General features: G+C 38.3%; 1 protein-coding gene across 2 annotated transcripts in view; it reads right to left on the reverse strand.

Moving 5' to 3' along the window:
- DOK7 (docking protein 7) overlaps positions 1-22727 on the reverse strand; it is a 58066-nt gene that overhangs the window by 25567 nt on the left and 9772 nt on the right. For both annotated transcript variants that reach the window (XM_090139715.1, XM_031588323.2), the window contains 3 exons: positions 16619-16738; positions 9347-9454; positions 6479-7353 (listed from right to left, as the gene is read on the reverse strand). In XM_090139715.1, the coding sequence (XP_089995841.1) occupies positions 6479-7353; positions 9347-9454; positions 16619-16738 (1103 nt within the window). The remainder of the gene's footprint in view (positions 1-6478; positions 7354-9346; positions 9455-16618; positions 16739-22727) is intronic.

Consider the following 22727-nt stretch of genomic DNA (forward strand, 5'->3'; position numbering starts at 1 on the left):
TGTTGCCTTTTCCAGAAGTAAGTGGATTTCTAATTTAAAAAGTAAAAAGAGAGGGAAGAGAGAGGAAAAAACCTTTCCCTTTTCCATTTTGGCCACGTTGCCAGCAGTCTGAGTCTCTTTACAACTAGATCAAAAGCAAAACAGAACAAACACAACAACACAACCAGCCTACATTCCAAAGGGAGTAATTTTCCCAGCTTTCATTGTTGGAAACCACCTCCTCCTTTCTCTCTCTTCTGAAAAGCTATTGCTCCCAACAGAGGAATAAGTAGTGGCCAGCTGTAGTAATAACAAAAGCTGTCATCCAGCTTGATTCTATTTATAGTAGGAAGTAGCTTTTCCTATTTATTCATACCAATGGATGAAAGGTCAATACTGTGGTTTATCAATGTCTTCACGGAGTCTTTGACAGAAAAGCAATCCAGCAATGTTTCTGTTTGGTGCAAAAAAAAAAAAGAGTTCTGCTGAGCTATGCTGTCTGCATTCAAAGCATGTAGGAAATATGCCATCTTGACATTATTACCATTTCACTTACCAGTAGTTCTGTGGCAGGCACTTGCTTCCCCACTGCAGACACATGGTACGTATTTCACTTAATGTCTGATCTTAAGAAGTGCCAAGAGCAGTATTATTATTTAGATCAGAGGTAAGTGGCAAAAATAATTTGCACAAATGTTGTAGGATGGGCATGTCTTCTATTTCACTGCAATAACTCAAATCCAAAGTCACTTCCATTAGGTGACCTCCTTAGGCACACATTTGTTCAATTGCATGAGTCCTTACTGGCAATAGCAAAGTAAAATGGAAGCTGGGTCTCTTCTTGGGAGTAAAGCTTTCTGCCAATAAGCATTATAGCATTGTACAAAATAACAGCAAGAAAAAAAATAATTCCTCCTTTCTCTGTGAACTGTTGATAAGCAACATCTCTAAGCAGTGCATAAGCAGACCCAAAAGCAGTTCAGTAAGAGGAAGGCAGTAACTTTAGGGCAGTCCTAGCTAAAACTACAAAAAGGAAAATAAAGCAAATCAAGTTCTGAGTCTGTCACTCCTCTTACCTCTTTCCTGCCCCTTTCCTCTGCCAGTTTAAACTGGAGAATATTCTTTTGCTCCAAACTTTGGGTTGGATGGTGCTGGATGCATTTGTCAGCACAAACAGCACCAAAAATGACTGCATTTCATTGTCAAGGACAGCAATGATCACGGATATCTGCTGTTTCAAAAAGCTGCTGTGGGAAATTCAGTGTCTTTAAAGATCTCTTCAAATCTATGCAAAGTTAAAAAATACAGCACAACTTTATCGTAAAAGTTTCAAAGTCTTTTACAATAAATGTGATTATGAAATTATTAGCACGTACGCTTTCTTCGTTAAGCAGTGACAAGTGATGGAAGATGCAGGTTTAACTTTCCTAGTCAGGACTTAAATAACATATGGAATTAAATCCAAAAAGAAAGCACAAAGTAAGCTTTCTAGTTCATGCCAAAAGCTAATAGCACCCAGAATCAGCAGTCACCAGAACATAAGAGAGCCTCACAAACACATTGTTGCTGAGGTCAGTAACGCCAGCTCTCCTGACTTCCAGATTCTTCTGAGGTGTGAACTGTTCCTTTTATAGTTTGACAGCATTTGTTGCCTAACTGCCCAGAGCTCTGTGATTAAAACAGAAGCACAAGCAGGAACATAAAAGATTATAAATCTTTCTTAACGGAAGATTTACACAGCATGGAGCTTTTTTGTGAAGCTGAGAGGAGGCATAAAATGTTACAGCATCACACATCAATATAGATCTATATTAAAAAAAAAAAAAACCTTTGAAAATAAATATGAATGGTGTGTGATTATTAGTAATCATGTTCCTCCACTTTAAGAGAAAGCAGGAAACACACTGCAAGATCAACATAAGATGTTCAAACCTCGTGGAGAAAGAGGTACTGTCTGCAAGAGGAAAAGCAAAGCTATATTTAAGTAGTATATAGCAACAGTGTGGTTGCTTAAGTATCTATTTTAATACTACTATCTGATTAAAAGCCAAAAAAAAAGGCCCATTCTCAGTTACATGATTGTAATGAAGTAGCCTGCAGCTGCTGTATCTCAACAAAACAGAAGTTTACACTTCACCTCTTTCAAAAGCAGCATCTACGATGAAGGGAGAAAATCCAAGTTTAAGAGTCTTGTACAAGATTAGAAGGCTGATGTGGCATCCCCTACCCAGTCACAGGCAGCTCACAGTCTTGGTTAGATCAGTCCAGGCAAGAATGGAGAGCATATCTAGCCTTCTGTAGTCATTCATCTCCCTGGTCTACGTTGCACAACAGAAACAGAGATATTCATAGCTCTGGGTCTACTCACAGACCGCACTCAAAGATTGCATTTTATTAAAAAGCCCTGCAGGGACCTATAGTGCTGCATAAGTGCCTACTCAAGGATCACAGTACATACATGCACATGCAAAATGCAATGCAAAATAAAGCAGTTACTACAGAACAGACTAAATGAGTTATATTTCCTATCAGCTAATCAAAGCAGCACCCCATGTAAGTAGCAATCCACACACCCCCAGCACAGGTGTCAGATCTCCCTGTGCTGTGCAGGATGATCTTAGCCATTCAGAGCTGTAGATTCTGCTACCTAACAAAGTCTTTAACACATGGTGACCACAGCATTCCTGTGTTTCAGCTTACTGCAGACATGCTGGGTGCTACAAAGTTTGAGGCACAGTTACTGTGGAACCATAAAAATACATCACAGAGGGTTTTGGTAGATGTGCTCCTGATCTAGGACAACTGTCTCCAAGGAGAGTTTGGCATTTTTAAATGATCAGCTAAAATAAGTGGCTGAATACCAGTGCAGGATTGATAATAACAGATACATACAAATTGATGCTTTCCTTTTTCCTCTATCATGGCAGATTAACTACTGAAGCTGTAACCAAGCCTGTACATAAGAATTCCAACTAACGTAAATATGAGTTTAGGGCAAGTCAGAAATATATAAAAGTAATTTCTACTGAAAGGCACGTTTTGAGCTGTCAACAGCAATTTGAGCATAACACTGAGCAGTAAGAAGAGACAGCCATAATCATCCCACATTAATTCAAATTGCAAGAAGGTGAACGTCAGGGGACAAAAAGCAAAGAAAAATGAAAAGCAGTACTTGTCAGATGCAAAAGGACAAAACCAGTTGGAAAAGAATTTTATTTTTCAGACTAAGAAAATTTACAAACAGTGGTGGTGTAAAAAAAAAAAAAAATAGACACCCTATAAAAAGTGTTGACAGTTTCTCAAACTACAGCATCAAATGAAGTTACAGAGCAACAAACGTACAGTATAAAGCTATTCCTCAAATTAATAGCAGCTAAGTAACTGAAAATTGAATAAGTCTAATAATAAATCTCGGTAGCTTACTTAGAAATCCCACAACAATCCAACATTCTGAGCTTAAAATATTCTTAAAATACACACAGATTTCATCCGGGCATTAATCTATAGCACTAAAATCACCAAGGCAAAAGTTGCATAGCAGAAGGCACGCGTTGCAAAGGTTATAAAGAGGGACATCACGTGCACACTACAGTAATATACAGCAGAAAGCAAAACACCCTGTATATTTGCTTATTAATCCCCAACGCATATTATGAAATACAGTATAGAAATAAAAAAGGAAAATTTAGTAGTTTCATTCATGCTTGTGCTATTCTTCATCCACAGTGAAACAGAAAGGCTTCCTTCTCCTTTTTTGTTTGAACCCCTCTGTGTCCATCATCAACTTTTCCACTAGAGGAGCAGGTGCTTCCTAACCTAGACAATCCCCCATCACCAATGCTACCATCACTTCCACACATGCATGTTATCACTCTGCATCCTGCCTCCAGCTCTTCACAGAGCTTCTTTCAGCTCCAAAGCAAAGATGACATGCCCAAATCTAACCTTGATTTGCCACGGATTGCATCCAGGGCAGCAAACTAAGGCATACCTGTTTTATTCGTGCTGTAAGCTTCCTTCTATTCACTCACTTTAAATAGTAGGCATTCAAAAAACATCACCACAATTTAATTAACAGCTTAATTTGAAATTGCAGAGGCACTAAACATTGGCCCAGTAAAGCCTTCTGAAAGTGAATTCCAGTCAGTGTGAAACCTGGTGTCTCATTAATTCATAAATGAACTCCCCTTGGCCCTAACTATATCTCAAATTAATTCTGTTCAAAGCACGAGAAACAATTATTATTTTTAGTTAGATCACATGGATTTGTGCTTTCACTGTATTCAGCATGAGAAAAGCCAGACAAAGCATCCATTAAATACTGATAAAATAACTTATTTTGACAGTTTAAGACAATATACCTAAAAGTTATTTTTTCTTTCCGAAGTGAAAGCGAGTCCAATCATTCCTTTTAGTGAAAGTTCTTTCCCAAATACTTCCAGCCAAGTAGAGGAAAGGGAAAAGAAAGAAAAAACAAACAAGCATGCACATAATGTGAGAACACCATGAAAAAATAAAGTCGGTAAGAGTGTTCTATCAGTGTCTCTCTGTCACTAAACTTTCTTAAACAGCAACTATTCCTGACATTCTTACCAATGAATGTTAATAGGTAACTAGAATCAAAGTGAAACCTGTCGGCTCTTCACAAAAAAAGAAATAATAAATAGATATATTTTTATACATATACACACATTTAAATATATATAAAAATAAAAAGATCTGGCTGCGTATGTCATGGAAGTGAACAGGCAGTTAAAGGAGGAGCAGCATAATTTTGCCTTTAAATGTTCTGATTAATAGAAGAGAACACTTTCTTTCAGTTGCCTGTCTGCCACAGACATCCAGGGTAAGTTTCAATAAATTCATGTCTAAAGTGACAACTGAGATCACCCACAAACATTTCAACCATGTGAACTAACTCCATGCCAACTAATTCTCCCCTGCCTACAACAAAGCCATCTTGAGGCTTGCTCTTCTCAGAGTAGAAACCTTCTAGGAATCGGTTTTGTGCATTCTTTTCAACTTCTTTTTGACTAAGACAGCAGACACAAAAAGCCAGCAGCAGAAACTGTTCTCCTCAGCTCAAAAAAAGCAGAAGCTGGAGGCTGAACCTCAGCCCTTGCATCCAGTCAGGCTTTCAAAATGAAGCTGGGGGGCTTGCAAAGATGGCCTTGGAAGAACATTCTTCCTAACAATGAACATAGATGCAACCTTGTCCTGCTTTCTTGCCTCCCAAATGCCACAAATACAGGGCAATGTCCAGGTGCTCTCACACTGCTGAGACAGATGCTACACAAGCACCTCAGGCACAAAGGATTTTCTCGTTTTCAGACATGAACACAGCCAATGATGCAAATGCGTAACACACCACAAGAAGAAAACTGCCCCTCAAGTCTTTTTATTTCTTTTATAACTTCCTATATACTCAAGTCCTTTTCATAGCAGTGGTTTATGTAATCCCACCTGCTGAATTAAAAAAAAATACACAATTGAACCACAGTATTTAATTCTTCATACAAAAGTCTTTGCTGAATCCCCACTTCACACGTTCCTAATTTGAGCACACTCTCTGACCTTACCATCATTTCAGCAGCTCACTGACAGTTTTACCTTCATCTTACTTACCAAAACTAAAGTATTCTCCAGAATAGATAAAAACAAATATTTTCTCCATGCCTTGTAAAAAACTTACTACAATAAAAAGCCAAGAATTTAACAGGGTTCAGAAGGAACTCTAGAGGGAATAAGGTCATAGTTACAGATTGCCAAATGTGTTTAGAAAAGCATATGAATCTCCATGTCTTCTGTGACTGGTGATCAAGAATAACTTTCCCTGTAAATACACTGCCCAGTTTGTAGCTCAGTAATGGATTTTTGTATACTTCCCCTAAAGCATCTCTCAGTGGTCAGTTATAAATACAATAAAGTGATTTGTCTTGGATTGCTATGCTAACCAGACTATCTTCTCTTTCCCTAGTAAGAGGCTTCACTAATCTGCCTTCTCCTTGTGCAATATATGCTCACAAATTACAGCAATGAAGAAAAACATGAAAAAAATAATATGTGCTACAGCCATTCCAAAGAGGAGCACATAGTACACAGCCTCAACCTTCTGTCTTTTGAAATACCAGCAGCAAGACAGGTCAGTGTTCTCCATACCAAGTTGTTATCACTATAGGACAAATTCAGCCCTCTTATGTGTTTTTTCGTAATTTCTATCTCTGTCACTGCAGGCTATTCACATACACTCAAAGAAAAAAATTGGTCAGTTTAAAAGCAATGATTGATGGGCTATATTATTCAAGTGTTCTCTTGATCAGGCACAGATTTCGAAGAAATAACGTACAAAGCCTCTCAGCTTGAACATAAACAATACAAATATGATTACCTTAATTAAAATTATAAAGGAAATAACATGACTTGTAAGTTAAGCCATTTTAAATTAATCATGCTATATCAAGTAAGGCTTGTTAGCATCTGCTCAGCGTTAGGTATTTACCTTTAGTCCACCACAGATTGGACAAGCTGAAAAAAGAGCTCTTGTCATCCCAAGGTGGGGGCTACATGTGTCATAGGGGTCAGCTGAGGCTCCACCAGGTGGCGCTAACTCACTACTTTTGGAGTCTGACACCTGTCCTGGTGCTTTTGTATCTGACCACCTCGAAACAAAATCCACACACGCCTCATTACTTGAGTCTTTGGTGCTTTCTGGGAGTAAGGATGACGGTCTCCCTCTGTCCTGGCTGTGCTCTGGTGCCCTCTGTGCTTCGAAGTGTGGAAGGAGCAGTTTTGGATCACTAGCACCATGAGGAAGCAGGGCCTGGTCCTTGGGTAGCGTGGAATCTGCACTCTTGGGTTGCACATCTTTAGCAGCTGCCTGTAACAAACTCCTGGGTATATCATAAATATGTCTGAGAGAGCTGGGAACCTGATACTCTGATCCCACACCTCTCTGAGGCTCACTGTGAGGACAAGTACATAAATTCTGATCCGAAGGAAAGTTCAATGGCAGGCTAAGCAATGATCCAAACTCATCGCCATGGCAGATGTCCAAGCTCCCAGCATAGGAAGAGAAGCTTCCAGAGTAAGAAGAGTGACTACCAGTAGCTATTCCACTGTCAGATGAGCTCTGACGGCCTATCTCTTGTAGCTGTCTGGATCGGAGGGGCTTTGGAGGTGGTTTAGCAGTGCCACGTGCCCCTTCTGGATGGATCTTTTCTTCCCCAAGATGAATGCCCTTTGCAGCTGCCAGTCCATGACTCTCCTGTGAAGTGCTGGCTGAAGACTGTTCAGGCCAAATTGTCAATCTGCTCCCAACACTAACATCAGAGTGGCTGGTATCTGAAGATGAGCTTGAAAGACTTCGATCATCTCCTAAAAAAGAAGAAAAGAGATCAGCCCATGTTTAAAACACAACACACAGACTGGAAGCAGGGCAAGTACACACAGAAAGAACCCTGATATTCCATCTGCTTCGTGCTTCGTAGAGGGATCTTCTGTTGGAATGCCATCATTCCTGCAATTATTCCTATCCCTGCTGGAAAAATAACAGGCAGATAATAGTTTAACACAACCCTATCACACTGTGGAATACACTGCATTCAGGGTTACATTTTTAGAGTTTATGCAGCCAGCTCTCTCCTTACATGTGTTTCACTCCTGTACAGTTAACTAGCTTTATTTTAGATACTTCAGTCTTATAACACAGGGAATAGTCACAAACTTTCAGAATTTCAGCTGAAGATGTTCTGGAAAAAAAAAAAATCCACAAACTTAATAATGTAATCTAGAAGCATATAAAAGATTTCAAAATTTCTGTTGAAATTGAATGAAACAAAAGATTGTGGTACTTCTTTCTCAAGTCTTATCTGAATGACATCAAAATGGATGTGAGAGACAAAAAAAATAGAATGTCCTGTTCTCTGCTGTCTTCTACACTGTATTTCTCCATAATATCCATACTAAAAGACAATAATACAACAGCCACAAACAAAAGTAAGAATGCTACTACATTTACGTATCTATATAGAAAAAGATCTTATGTACATATTGCAAGATTTTTTTCTTCAGTGTATTTGTAAGGAGGACACATTTACAGTATCTATAGCTATCCAAGATGGAATATGGAAGGAAAAAACTAAACATTGATGAAAGTGTCCTCATGCTTTTGTGAAAAACACCATACTTTCCTGTACCAGCTCCATAAAGTTATTTTCTTCACTCAACTAAATATATTTTTTTAGACAAGATAAAGAAGACAAGGCCAGCAACAGGATAATTTTGTAGGTATTAATTCTAACTAATTTTAAACCTTGAGCAATAAGTTGCCAAATGGGTTAGATAAGTGAAGGATCCACTTAAAAATAAAAAAATAAAAAAAAAAATCAAGATCTGAGCTTTTGGTGTTACTGAACTATTTCTGTTTTCAATTGCTATTGGAAAAATTTAGAACAATTTTCCTACCCTCCTTGGAAGGATTCTTGTTTTGTACTAGCAGAAAATAGCAACATTTATCCTCTGAAATGTAATCCTTTCTTTTCCCCTAGCACCCACTACTTGATGCTAGCTTGTGACCCCCTGCACAAACCTGGGGATGAAATTATGCTGCCATCTAGGCAGAAGACATGAATTACAAAAATATTAGTGCAGTTCTCAGCAATGTCTGGCGTCTGAAAAAAAAAAAAAAAATTACCCTAATAAAAAATTACCCTGAATAAAACAGCTGTCTACAGACAAAAATACACATGCACATATACACACACTGACATATAGATATATAACAAGATTCTTCAATTTCTTTGAAATCACTTTTTCCCAGCTAAATATTTTAGAATTTTGGAAGGGAAGCTCTCCCACAATCATATATGAATTGTCCTAACTACAGCTTAGAACTGCATTAGAACCAAGACAATGGGAAAGTCTAGATGTCCAGATTCAGGCAAATGACCTCCCAAACTTAAAGTCTTGGTATTTCCCACAAATGTTTAATTTTCCTGTGCAGAACTCAACGGAATATGAAAAGCTCACTTTGTGATTCCTCATTCAGCCACATAACTGACCGCAGAGACTGGATTTAAAAAACAAACAGAAAACTCAGGCATGCTTTTCTATCATATTACAATATTACATCAGTCTGGTAGCTCTAAGAGACTTCCACAAGGGTCAGTGGCATTTAGTCACGAACCACATTACTCAGCAGTGACTGAAGCAGCCATGGACAAGAATACCCTAAATGAAACATATTGACCATTGTTTTATTAATTTTTTCTTTAAAGCTCATCATCTTATAATGACGTATACATGGTTCATTGTTACAGCCTAGAAAAGAAGGGAATACCACCTATATTTAATTAAAGGAATTTCTTACCTCCACTGCCCTGGCGACTTGTATGGGACAGCAAGCTCAAGCGCTTCTCTAATTGCAAAGCTTCATGAGCCAATCTTTCTTCTGAATATGCTGGATTTGTAGTTGGATCTGTAAAAGAAACATAAAATAAATAAATCAAAAAAGACATAGAAAAAATACATAAATAGAAATTAAGAAGCATTTTTATGTTAGACACTCTATTTTTGTGTTACAAGAGAGGGAAAACATGAATTGGAAAATGTCTGGGACATCCTTCTATCAAATAGGGTATCCTGAAATAATGCAACACAGTCATAATTTTAAGTGTCAGTGACTTTTGAAATTGTACCCCGAATCTGTCGAGTTTACCATAAGCCCTGAAAAGCACAGCATTCGAGGAAATAGCTACAGGAATAATTAGCAGGTCTAGAAGAGTTTAAAGCTAATAAATGACCTGTAAAATGCGTCCTGACTTCACTGAACTCACTAGGAATTTCATCAAGACAGACAACAATTGTTTCATCCTACAAATATAAAAATCTTAATAAAGTTACAGTTATAATAAATAAACCATTTTATACCCTTATAACTGATCCAGATCAGCTATTTAGAAAGACACTGCTTTCAAGTTTGATGTTTAGAAGGCCATTAAATCCAGAAGTCAGAGGTGAAGCATCACAAAAGGGTCTCTACCTACCTATTCAACACAAGATAAAATAGAGGTACAAAAAACACTACTAAAATAGAATCACAGAATCACTAAAGTTGGAAAAGAGCTCTAAAGGTCATCTAGTCCAACTGTCAACCTCTCACCCACTAAACCACGTCACTCAGTGCCACATCTACCCTTTTCTCGAATGCCTTCAGGGATGGTGACCCCACCACTTCCCTGGGCAGCCTGTTCAAATGCATCACAACTCTTACTGAGAAGAAATTTTCCTAATATCCGACCTGAACCTCCCTTGCAGCCATTACCTCTTGTCCTAACACTAAATACCTGGGAAAAGAAGTCAACCCACTCTTGCTACAATCTCCCTTTGGGTAGTTCAGACAGGGATAAGGTTTTCCCTGAGCCTCCTCTTCTCCAGTCTAAATAACCAGAGCACCTTCAGTCGTTCCTCATAAGGCCTGTGTTCCAGATACCTCACAGCTTCATTGACCTTCTTTGGACACACTGCAGGGCCTCAATGTCTTTCTTGTAGCGAGGAGCTCAAAACTGAATGCAGTGCTATACAGGTGATTTTCCTCATACGTTTTAGTGAGTTTGCCCTTCCAGCCAAAACTGCTTCAACTGAAAGTACTTTCCCTCCCAAAAGAAAGAGAAAGATCAACTGATATACAGAAGATGGAATCATTTTCATCAGAAAAACAGTATGGTCTCCTATAAACAATTTCATTTCCAACTGGGCACAGCAATAAAACCAGATAACAAAAGTAACCATCATCCCAAGAGAAAGCTCACAGATTTTGAGTGGCACTAACAGTTGTGTCACATTCAGCAATTGCAGAGGATACTGTCTGCTAACTTGCTCATTATCAGAACCATAGAATCCCCAAGGTTGTAAAAGACCTCCAGCATCATTTCATTCAACCATCCGCCTGCCACCAATATTTCCCCACTAAACCATGTCCCTTACTACAACATCTAAACATTTCCTGAACATCTCTAGGGATGGTGACTCAACCACCTTCCTAGGCAGGAGTTTTAGTAGGCTTTATAATGATCTAGAGAAGGTAATTAATGACAGATAAAACAGATTAGCTTCCTCACAACTACAGGTTTTACATATCCAATCAACTTGGTCAACTTGATCGACGCAAAAAAAAAAATTTAATTATTTAATAAGGAGGGAAGAATGAAAAGGGCTACACGTTGCTGTGGTTAAGTTAGTAAAACAAATTAAAAAAAAACAACAGTTGAAATGATGAAAGAAAAGTTTCCTTTTTCAGCCCAAATCTTTCCATTTTTTAAAGACTTCGGTTTGATGCTGGCAGTGCAGCACACAAAGCAAGCTCACAATCAAGGGAAACAGCTTTTCCAGGCAATCTGAAACTCCAAAGGAATCCCTACTTTATTAACTATCAGAGAACCTAGCTGCCATATTTCTCATCTTTGACTTCATTCCCACTTTCTGAATGGTCCAGGATAGGTGGCTGTGTATCACAGCAGTAGAAGTGACAGGGCTGAATTTTCTTCTGCACATAATGAAGTTTTCCATCTTTAGCAATCTACAATCTGGATTAGACTAGCAGAACAAGCCAGGCATACACGCAGTCTTGCTATAACAGCATATGTTGGAAATGCTAACAGGGACAGGGCAACAATGCATGTTACAAGAAGTGACCTGTGACCTCTGTGTCTCCCAGCTCCAACAGTATTTGATGTCAACGTCTCCCTCCAAATCTAACTTTTAGAACAGAAAAGAGGACTTTTTCCTTCAGATTTCCATTCCTATTTCTCCTGCAATACAACCCATGTTAAGTACAGAGTAGTTCAGACCTGTGTAATTGCTTACTCAAACCCAGTGCTTCCATATGGATCTCTGCCAAAGGCAGATACCAGATTTGGCCACCAGCACCTACGCTGCAACTCAGACAGGTCTATGCAAGGATCACCTCATTGGCAAACACTATTACAGGCTGCTGCTTGAATCTATTTTCAGATGTCCTCTGCTCCAGTTACTCTACTGTAAGTAGTTAAATATTCATATGTCCAAAAAGGTTCTATGACTACTTTGAAAAGAAAGTTGGCATAACAGACCAGTAACTGAGTCAAACCAAAATGGAACAGACACCAATCCTTGCAACAACAGAACTGCCAGTTTCCTCAGAAATTTGACTATTGATGCATATAGATTTTTCACATATGCAACTGCTTTTTAATAGTTTTTAATAACTATTATCCCTTTTGAAGAAGGAGAACATTATAAATAATTTTTTAAAAAGGTCAAGAAACTGATTCTGTAAGAACAGCCTGGGATAAACAAGAGAAAATTGTAAGTAAATCATCAAGTTCTGCATTTCATATGTTCAACTGCTTTTAGAAACAATCTTCCCTATCAGCTCATACACAGCTACTGAAGGCAAAGGGTTTCACCCAGCAATATGGAATCTCTAGGCACAGTGTCTCTTCAATGAGTCTGATCATTCTTTGGTTAGATTTCTCCTCTTGATGTAGAAGTAGACAGTCCTTGCCACATGGCTCATGAGATAGAAACTGCTACCTGAACACTGGGTTCACAGTTATGTGCTATGACCCCTCTTTGCTCAGTCTTGTGGAAAACAGGTTGAGTTTTTCAGTACACACTAGGAGACTTCTAGAGAAGCAGCTTCAAACCTACCAAGTATATGTAAACTTAAAAGCCTTAGATGTTAATAACAACTGTTCATCAGTCTTACTGCAGACCTCTTGTAAACAAGGATAACACCCATTCCCAAGAAGAAGCAGGTTCTCACACAAGAATTTTTGGTTATAGTCTATCCACTACTCTTGAGGAGGTTTTCCCACAAGATCAGATCAAGGACCAAAGTCATTGGCAGTCACATTTTAGAGACCAGCCCTAACTGGAGGGCATAATCTATAATCTCCTTTCATATCAGTCCATAAATAAGGTTTACAAAATGAAAGGTATAAACAAGCTGTTTTCTTCTTTTGTCAACATCTGTACCTCAAAGTCTCGAAATAACTGTGGAATAATTTGCCACATTACTAACTCAGGAGGACAGCAACAATGTGATGGGTACTGACACAGCTGTCCAAGGAAGTTCAGGCAGCTTCAGCCCACACAACATCCTGCAGCACTTCCAAAAACTCTAAAAGCAATTTGGTACCTTAATTTCCCAAATTCAGGACAAATGTACCCTATAATATAAATTTACTCCCATGGAATCTAGGCAGTTAAATTCACTAAAGTCCTTCAGTTAAGAAAATGCTTTATGAACCATACTTCTCAACCAGAAATAGATTCCTTGCTATAAAGAAAAAACTTTTAGGCAATTACTGAAATTTTCCTGAACACTGCTTCAAGGCAAAGGGGAAGCTTTAAATCAAATTTGGCTGGACTAAAAATGTCTCTGATGGAGATTTTATTTTTACATTACGTTGGTGGCTATTCAATACAGCCACATCAGCTGCTCATCGTGGGAGATTTAGAATACTTTGGTAATACACAAATAAACTGTCACCATAATTTAGAGTTCCAAGGTTCCTGGGGAAGCACCTGTTGGGAAGAATGTACCACGTCAAGTTAAATCAGCAGCTACCCAAGATAATCTTGATCGTAAGCATCTTTAAAATGCAATATTGTTTAATTACTTTGGTAAGCAAAGTTAGATAAGTTATGCTCAATGCCTGTCCTTTCTTCCTTTGCAACTGTAGTCAAATTTGCAAATCAGGCGTGGACCCTCACCTTCATGCTAACATCTCCACACCTTGTAAGATGTCTGGAGGAATGCAAAGGTGTCCTCAAAGTTTGAGGAGGATCCACTTGGTACAGATACTGCTGAAGGCAGCCACAGAGCTGTCTTGCAGTGGTCGAAGGTGTATCAAGCTTCGACAAAAAAAAAAAAAGCATCAGATAAATCCTCAGCAAGCAGCACTGCATATTCTCCAGTCAGTCACAAAGCAGCCTGAAAAAGCTTCCAGAATTAAAAAAGAGCATCAAGACTATTGACATTACACTTGGAGTCTTTCCAACCTGCAAGACTAGGCTGCCTTAATCAAATTTACAGGGTACAGATCTGCCATGTAACAAAAGATATCACTAATAAACTGTTCAGCTTTTACTGCGTTCATGGTTTGGAATTCAAAATAAATCTTGGTATTGAAAAGAAGGAATTCAACACACACCTGATAAGCAAACATTTCTCAAGTGATATGCATGCGAACTTAGCATAGATTACAAACCATGCAATAAGTGATTCAGTATTCTGTCAATATCTAGACTTCTGTCAATACAAGAAAACAGAATTCTATGGTTTGTTTTCTAAATACCTTCTCAAGGAGGGGAGGGAAAAAAAGTCTAAGTAGCCACAATTATTTTTCAACTAGCAGCTAGGAAAAATAAGCCATCAAAAGACTTCCTGTCATTCCTCCTTTAAAGCCTTTATTAAGATATAACACTGCCTAAAAACATCTAAAGATATGTGCACTACCTTTGGATTCCCACTCAACATCACGTCTTAAGTTTAAGACCTGATTACACAGCCTTTAACAAACCAACTGTATTTTGGTACAGTTAAGCTAAATTAATGGGCAGCCAAAATAAAGCTTACCACTGTGTTGTGGTGCTTAAAACAGCTAATGTTCTTTTTCTTTACATTTTATTTCGTATGTACATATAATAGAATTATCTTTATCATGATAATATTCCCTAGTGGTTACTTACCTATATATTTGAGTGTTCCATTTAACCATATTGTTAAGTGAAGTGTCTGTACATATGAAGCCTCTGGCTTCATTCATTATCCTGTTGTAAAGATAAACTAAGCAAATGCTGACTGCATAATTGTATTTATTCTATGTGCATTGAAGCCCAAGAACACTGACTTTTTTCCCCACCACACCAAATCATTTTCTCCACATTTTCCTTTCCTGGGACTACTTAACAGTTATTCAAGTATATTTCTTGCTTATGTTAGAAAGTTACAGTCAAAAGCAAGAAGTCAAATTCAGCCTGCGGAGAGAAGCCTACGAAAGCTTTTAACCAGAATATTGCATATATAAAGTACAGTTAAGGTTGTGTAGCACTCCTCACTTTCATAAATAAGAATTATTTTCAGATGATTTTTTTTTGTAGAATCCCCAATCTGGAAATCTACACCTAGCTATCTGGGGTGTGTAGGTGACTGACTTACTTAGCTCATCCATTTCAAAAGGTTCTCTGAATTCCAATACTCCTGCCAGATACAGTATGCAGCTGGTAGAGACTTGAGCTTCTCAAGCAACATAGTGTGTTCTGCGTAACATTATACTTGACAAGAAAAGTTAGTTTATGAATGAATCACTGGTATTGTACATGTGTATGTGCCTTAAGCAGGTCTGTGCAAGCTTCCGAATGGGACAGTAAATAAAGGAGAATAGATAACTAAGATGCAAAAACATCTATGTAACGTGGTCCTAAAAAGCTTTTTCAAAAAATGTGTCATCGTACAAAAAATAAAATCAAATTTAGTTAAAAAAAATTACTTTGTAGGTATATACTTCCTGGACATTTTTGCTAAATGGAGATTTGGAAAAAGCTTTAGAAATGCAGAAAAATGTGCATCCACTACCAAAGTTTTAAGTATCAGCAGTGTTGGGGGGGGGAGGGAAGGTTCACTGTGTTTTTTGTTTCTTTCTTTGCTTTTCAAATACTCTTCTTAACTTTACGCAAACACAGCTTGTGGTGTAAGAAGAACAATTTCAGGAAAGAGGAGAAACTGAGCCTTATGTCTACTGTATTTACCTTAGTAAACTTCTTGCAGTTTAAAATGTTTCACATCCAGACCTAATCTTTTCCACTACGTTTCCTTCCCAAATTGATTATCTTCATCTTACAGCAGTGATGAAACTCTGCCAAACATCTGTTAACTAACACTTAAACTCAAAAAATTTTATACCAACCCTTCCGCATCCTTCACAATTCCTGGATTCTATTCCCACTGTATCTCATTGCCAATTCCCAGATAACTTTCTGTAATTTTATTTCCACTCTCTTACCCTGTTTGACAGTCACTCCAACTCAACATTGTATTTTTTAATCTGCTGAAGTCAAAAGGCAGCAGGGCTCACTGTGATTCTGATTTCCTTTTTTAACATTACAGTACACGTAATACTTACCATGAAACAGGAAAAGGAATTTAATCCTTGCACACCAAGAAAAAAAAAGTCTAAAGCAAACCTAAAACTGAGGCCTGACAAAGTGTCTTTCGAGGTCAGCAAGGCTTTCCAAATGTTTGGGATGAATTCAAAATACCCAGTTAGTTTTCCCAGTTTCAACTAATTAAACTATCAAAAATATTAATTTAGACATTGATCTAAGTTGCACCGTGCAAGTTTACAATTGCCATATTTTAGTACCATTAAACAAGAGAAGGCCAAATATAGCAATATCACCAGAACGAGCCAGAGCAGCAGGGTGAAACTGGGTACATTCAGTGGATAAATCTGTACTGTCAACATTTTTAGAATGGAAACCGCTTCGCACTTTCTGCACTCTTAGTGTCTGCAAGCTGTTCTTACAATCAGAGCAATAAGTGCTAGACACAGCAAGTTCCTACTTTGCTCAGTCACTCTGCAGTTCCCATATTAACCTGGTAGCACTGGACGCAAACCAAAAGGGCCTTTCGTCGGGGAGATGCCGCGGACGATACAGTCAAACAGAAAGCTGATCTGCTCTCCTTCAGCACAAGAGAGGAAGAAAACACCAGCCCCTGCAAGAAAGAACAGACGTGTGTTTTTCACCTGGATACATTAGAAATACATTTAGTTGAAGCCATTTGCTATGTAGCAATCAAAACTGTATACAGTGCAAGTCATGAAAAGAAATGGATGAAACATACTCTACAGAGGGAAAAAAAGAGTTCAGCATATACACTGAGTCAGGAAAATATACAAATTCAATAGATAACTAATAATTTATGATAATTTTCTGCAACTCAGACAGTTAGAGCAATGCCAAAATGCAAGCCATATGCTTAGCAGCTGTCTGTGTCTTTTATTCTCATTTACCCCTAGAATTTTGTAGACTTAATCTTAGCTATGCAAGTGCCATGGTTACTGAAAGTGTCTTCATTGAAATGACCCAGGTTAATTCTGCTTTTACCAAACTTTATCAAAGAACAGCCTTTTATACCCCCAATAGTGGTCAGGGTTTGGTTATATTGATAGATTATAATATAAATTTTCCCAATTATTTAAACAGCCTAGACTAAGCCCAATGTACCTATTATTAAACAGAATGTAACACGACTCCACAGGCTGTCATCAGATCTTTACCCTTAGCTCTATTCTGATATTTTGCTTTCCATTCATTAAGAATAGCCCCCAGCAAAATTAGTATGAGAATCACTAAATAAACAAACAAGTTCTGAGCCACATGATACACAGCTATGGGGACAACACACAAAACTAAAAACGTTCCATGTAACATTTGATTTGAGAATTTTCACCCCCAGTCCTACTCGCAACTGAAAAGCAGCACAGTTGGCCTTTTCAATGAACTGAAGGCATCAGGCAAAATACCCTCCATCCCAAGTAACCAGTGAGATTAGTATATAGAGCTTTTAAGAAATGCTGTCAGTTCACCAGAGCCAAGTACACTACAAAACCAGACCACCACATCAATAGAGTTTTATATGCAGCTTTCCTAAGAGCCTGTAGTGGACATAAATTTGACTTCTGCTCACTTCTCTAGCTTATTATGAGTTAAATGGCTACTTCTGTCAATTTTAGTTAAAGCAGCAGCACTGATCTTGACCAGAATGCCCTATCATATCCCACATATACATAAGTCTTATCCAATAGGTTTTCCACATTTCACTCAAGCAAAGGATCTGCTTGACAAAGGGCTACTGGATTCAAACAAAGGGGGATGAGGGGGTGAGGTAGATCACACATCAAATTAATTATTTTAGAAAATTAGATACAGCTGGCAAGGGGTAAGCTGATTGCTTCAAGAGAAAGCACATTCTGCTCCATGCTCTTCTGTCACTCTCAGTTTATGTAAAACTGAAGTCCCTCCCTGCTCCATTTAAATCCGTTCCAGACTACGCTGTTTGAACCGTCTCCTAATTTTATTCGTCACACCATCACTTTTGTTCCTCTTCAGATCTAACTGATCAACAGTATCCCACATTTTCTCACAACAAATACACATGCAATGGCTTTAGTATCAAAAAATCAACTAGGAGATTACAACAGTAATCATGAAATCTGACAGGTATGAAAGCTTCAGATACTGACTCATATACAGTCTTGTCACATTTCCCTCTCCAAGAGATGCCAAAGAGTCAGAAAACTGTATTAAAAGAAGTTGGGTGCAAAATTTGCATTCAGAAGGTATTTGAAATTCAGCTCTCTCTCTCTCAGCTATTTTCTCCTTCCCCCACTCAGTACAGAATGGTTCCCCTGATGTTTAGAGGCTGTGACTCTTCCCCTGTGAATCACACTGAGGGCAAAGGACGTGCCTTTCTTGAGGAAGCAGGGCAGCACAAAGCTCTGCAGGGTTCTGAACACGACCTTCTCATTCCATGAACAATAAGCAATCAAGATATGGAGACAGAGAACATTCATATCTCAGGCATAGACTACAGCCTGGTAATTCAGCAGAAGCCTGCACATCCACGTTACCATTCAGGAAAAGAAGATACCTCCAACATCTCTGTACGTAAAGGTTGCATCTGGACCACGTGCTCTTCATTACTGTTGCAAAGAAATGGCTTACTTAAATTTTTGTCTCTACTAGCCTGTGACTTCAATGGAAACAAAAAAGTAAACATTTCCTGAAATTTACTTCCACACAACTTGGCTAATTTACTCAAAACATAATTTATGTGAAAAATTATTCCACATTCGGAAATCCAAAAAACAAACATGAAAGCTTTTATATAATTTATGAAAACAGCTTATGGATGTGTGCCCATGAGTACAAACCCAACATACATGCATTCCCATCAAATATTTCTTTGTAGATTCTGTTATTCACACAATCACCATAAATGCTGGTCAGCTTTATGGGAAATGTTTTCTTTCTTGTTTTGTTAGACAGAACTAGAACGCAAAGGATGAAAGAAGTTTAGGAGTCCTTAAAAAAAAATACATCAGAAGAGATGAATGAATACTGAGCTTCAACTGAGTTATGTTTGAAGAACATACATAAAGCCAGCAATTGCATTTCTTTTTTGCTTTCTTGAGAAAGATGATAAATTCACAATTAGAAATCGCACATCTCAGTCATGTGCTGGAACAGATTTGGTGCACAGGCATTTGGTAGCCCAGGAGTATGTGTTATACTGTAATACCATGCAGCTGTTTACTAGACTGAAGAGCTCTCTCTCTCTTCACAGGGTGAGAGACTTGGTGAGAGATATTGCTTGAACTCAGTATGAAGAGAGTTTTCAACAATGGCAGACCAAAAGGAATATACTGTTTGTCCCTTTGAATGCACACATGCAGATGATAGGAAGCAAAAAAACAGCAGTCTATGGCAACTGAAGTTTCTCAGCTCTCCCATGTATCGAGAAACATCTCTTAAGAAAGAAAGAAACAGTAATACAATGCAGAAAAATACAGTGGGACTCGTTCCAAAATACTTTCTAATTCTGGTCGCCTGCAGCCAAAGAAAAGATTAATGCATATTGAAAACCAGGTACACAAATGAGCAACTGCTGAGCTCTTACAGGGAAGACAAGACAGATGGGCTTGTTTAGCCTAGCAAAAGAGACTGAGCACATAAATAAAGGTTCTGTAGGTAACTGAGGAGGTAAGCATAAGGGAGAGAGAGAGAACATTATTCTAAAGAACAATGCCAGAATAACAACCTCAGATATAAGAGCAAAAAGTTAAGTTTGGTAACCTCGTAAAAGCATTTTAAAGGATCATAGACATGAAAGGGTCTACAAGACTCAAGACCCCCACGCTAGCCTAATATACATTTGGATCCTTTTTAACGGACTGGAGTCATGACAACATCAGTATTCACTGTTGACAGACACTCAAATCAGATTCTTTATTTCTGTATGCCTCACCACAACTTCAAACACCACTTTAATCAGTGGTATACCAAAAAATGCAGAATATCTTCCTGAAATCTGAAGTGTTTCCCTTGAAAGAAAACATCTCATTTTTTCATCTTTATCACTTTGACACATATTGCTGGGGAATACTCTTGATTTACAGTACTGTGGAAAACTACAGAATACACCACCAGCTAGAAGCAGCACCCAGAAATTAGGATAAGCTGAAAGGTGAAAGGGCACCCGAGGGAAGAACTTCAGCATAACATAAGTAATTCAAATACTTCAAAGTCCCACAGCAAATCTATCAACTACAGCTTCCCATTTGTATCATTCATTCACATTTCATATCACACATTCTTTACACAACTGGCATCCTGGCCTACGAAGTAGACCATTTTGGTTTCATGCAATGAAGAATTAAGATACAAGCAACAATTGATTGAAATTCTCAGAATATAGAAATTGCATCAAATCTAGAACAAGTCACACAGGATCTGCAACAACTTAACTAAAGAACTTAAATGGAAGGCTATGTTTATAGCCCATTACTTTCTTTCTGCTGTCAACAAGCACTTCTCAGTAGGAAGCAAAAAAAGCTTTAAAGCCCGGAATGGTGAAGGAGGCTAGGAAAATGTTTCCCACACTCATAACAGTATGACGACCAGAAGAAACATACAGAGCAACAAAGCTACCATGTCATCTTTTCTAGTGATGTTTCAGAGTGTCAGAGCTAGGCAACTCAGAAAAAAAGATTCCAGTTTTGGCTTTGTTTTTTGAATGCTTACCTACAGACCCAGAACACCTTCACTCCTACTTCCCAGAATCAGTCTGCAGGAGCATACTTTGGCCTGTTCAGGAAACTACTTGGAAGCATCCCAGGGTATCTGGTCCTGGAGAGAAGACAGATCCAGGAGAACTGGCTCATTTTCAAGGATCACCTCCTGCAATTTCAAGCCAAGCAGAGGTGGCAGGAAAGCCTACACAGAACTCCATGTAAAATTCAAACATAAAAAGGAAGGTGACCAAGATGATGCAGGAGAAATACAGACACACTGTCGAAGCACACAGGAATAGGGCTAGAAAAGCCAGTCTCTAGCAGGAGTTGAGTCTGGGGTGAAGAGCAACAAGAAGGGCTTCTGCAAGTGTATCAGCAAAACAAGGAAAACAAGAGAAAACTTCAGCCTACTGCTGAAAGGGTGGTGGACCTGGTGTCAAAGGACATGCAGAAGTTTTAAACACTAAAAGTCTTCTCCATTTTGCTCTTTACTGATAAGATTCAACTCCCCTGTCAGTAATCACAGACCCTTGAAACCAGTGGGGAATCTGGAATGAGGAAGACTTTCCCTGGGTGGATAGGAGTGGGTTGAGGAATATTTAGACAGGTGGTGAAGGAGTTGGTCAATGTCATTGCAAAGTCACTCTTGATGGGCCTTATTTTACAACAATTAAAAAAAAAAAAGTAACAAAAGCAAATAGATCTTCAAGAAGGACAAGGGAACAACAGGACAGGGGAGGTGATAGCACAAATAATCCCAGAAAGCATTTCCAAATGCACCAAGGACAAGATGATTACTGGGAATAATCAGCATGGAATTTACAAAAAGGAAGCAATGCCTAAACAAACTGATATTCTCTAATAAAATGACTAGCTTGGTGGATGAAGCAATAGATTTCTTTTGGTTTTAACTCCAGGAGGGCTTTCAACACCATCTCCTATAAAATATCCACTGACAAAGTGATCAAGTGCAGACTAAACAAGTGGACAATAAAGTGGACTGAAAACTGGCTAAACTGCCAGGCTGAAAAGGTTATTATGAGTAGCACAAAGTCCAGCCAACTACTACTTGTGTATGGTGAAGCAAAATTTTGGGCCAGTGATGTTTAACATCCTCATTCACCCGGATTGTGGCACAGAGAACACCTTCAGCAAGTTTGCAGAAAGTAGAAAACTGGGAGTAGCAGCTGATACGAAACTACAGGAAAAAGTTGCTCATAGAAGTTATGAAGTAATCATCCATAGAGATGTTCAAAACCTGATTGAATGTGATCCTGGGCAAACTGCAGCAGCAAACCTCACTCTGAGTAGTGGGCTGGAACAAGGTAACCTCCAGAAGTTGTTTCCCAACTCAAACATTTTGAGATACTGTTAGATCTAAGCTTAGTTTCTTTCCGAACTCATTCATTACTTTCAGACTGCAGCATAGAAGCTCCATAATCAGCACTATAATGCTGCAGAACAGACTAGCAGTGTATCATCCACACTTCAATAACACAGAATGGCTACAGCAATTTCTCTGTACTAAAGTGTTGATTTTTCCACGATAAATTGCAATGTTTTCATCTGTGTTATCAAAGAGCTAAGGAAAAACTAACACAGCTAAAGAACGACAAATATTAATCTAAATAACTAGACAGCTTTCAAAACTCAAGGATTTCTGTGAGCTGATGATGCTTTATGTGCTGAAGCACAGAATACTCTTTCAGATCAGTTAAAAGTGAACATAAGTTTCTATTATATTAGTAATGCTTTAATATGTGTAGTATGTGTATTTTTTAAAAAATCCAGTAAGAATAATAGGACATTCCCTAGATACTGTAATGAAAATGAAATGTACAAACAGAAGGTGACCAACATTCACATACAAGCCACTGTACATCTTGAATACTACTAAAACTAGCTTGT

Source organism: Phasianus colchicus, chromosome 4 (assembly GCF_987193195.1).
Source record: "Phasianus colchicus chromosome 4, bPhaCol1.hap1.1, whole genome shotgun sequence".
Classification (NCBI taxonomy): domain Eukaryota; kingdom Metazoa; phylum Chordata; class Aves; order Galliformes; family Phasianidae; genus Phasianus; species Phasianus colchicus.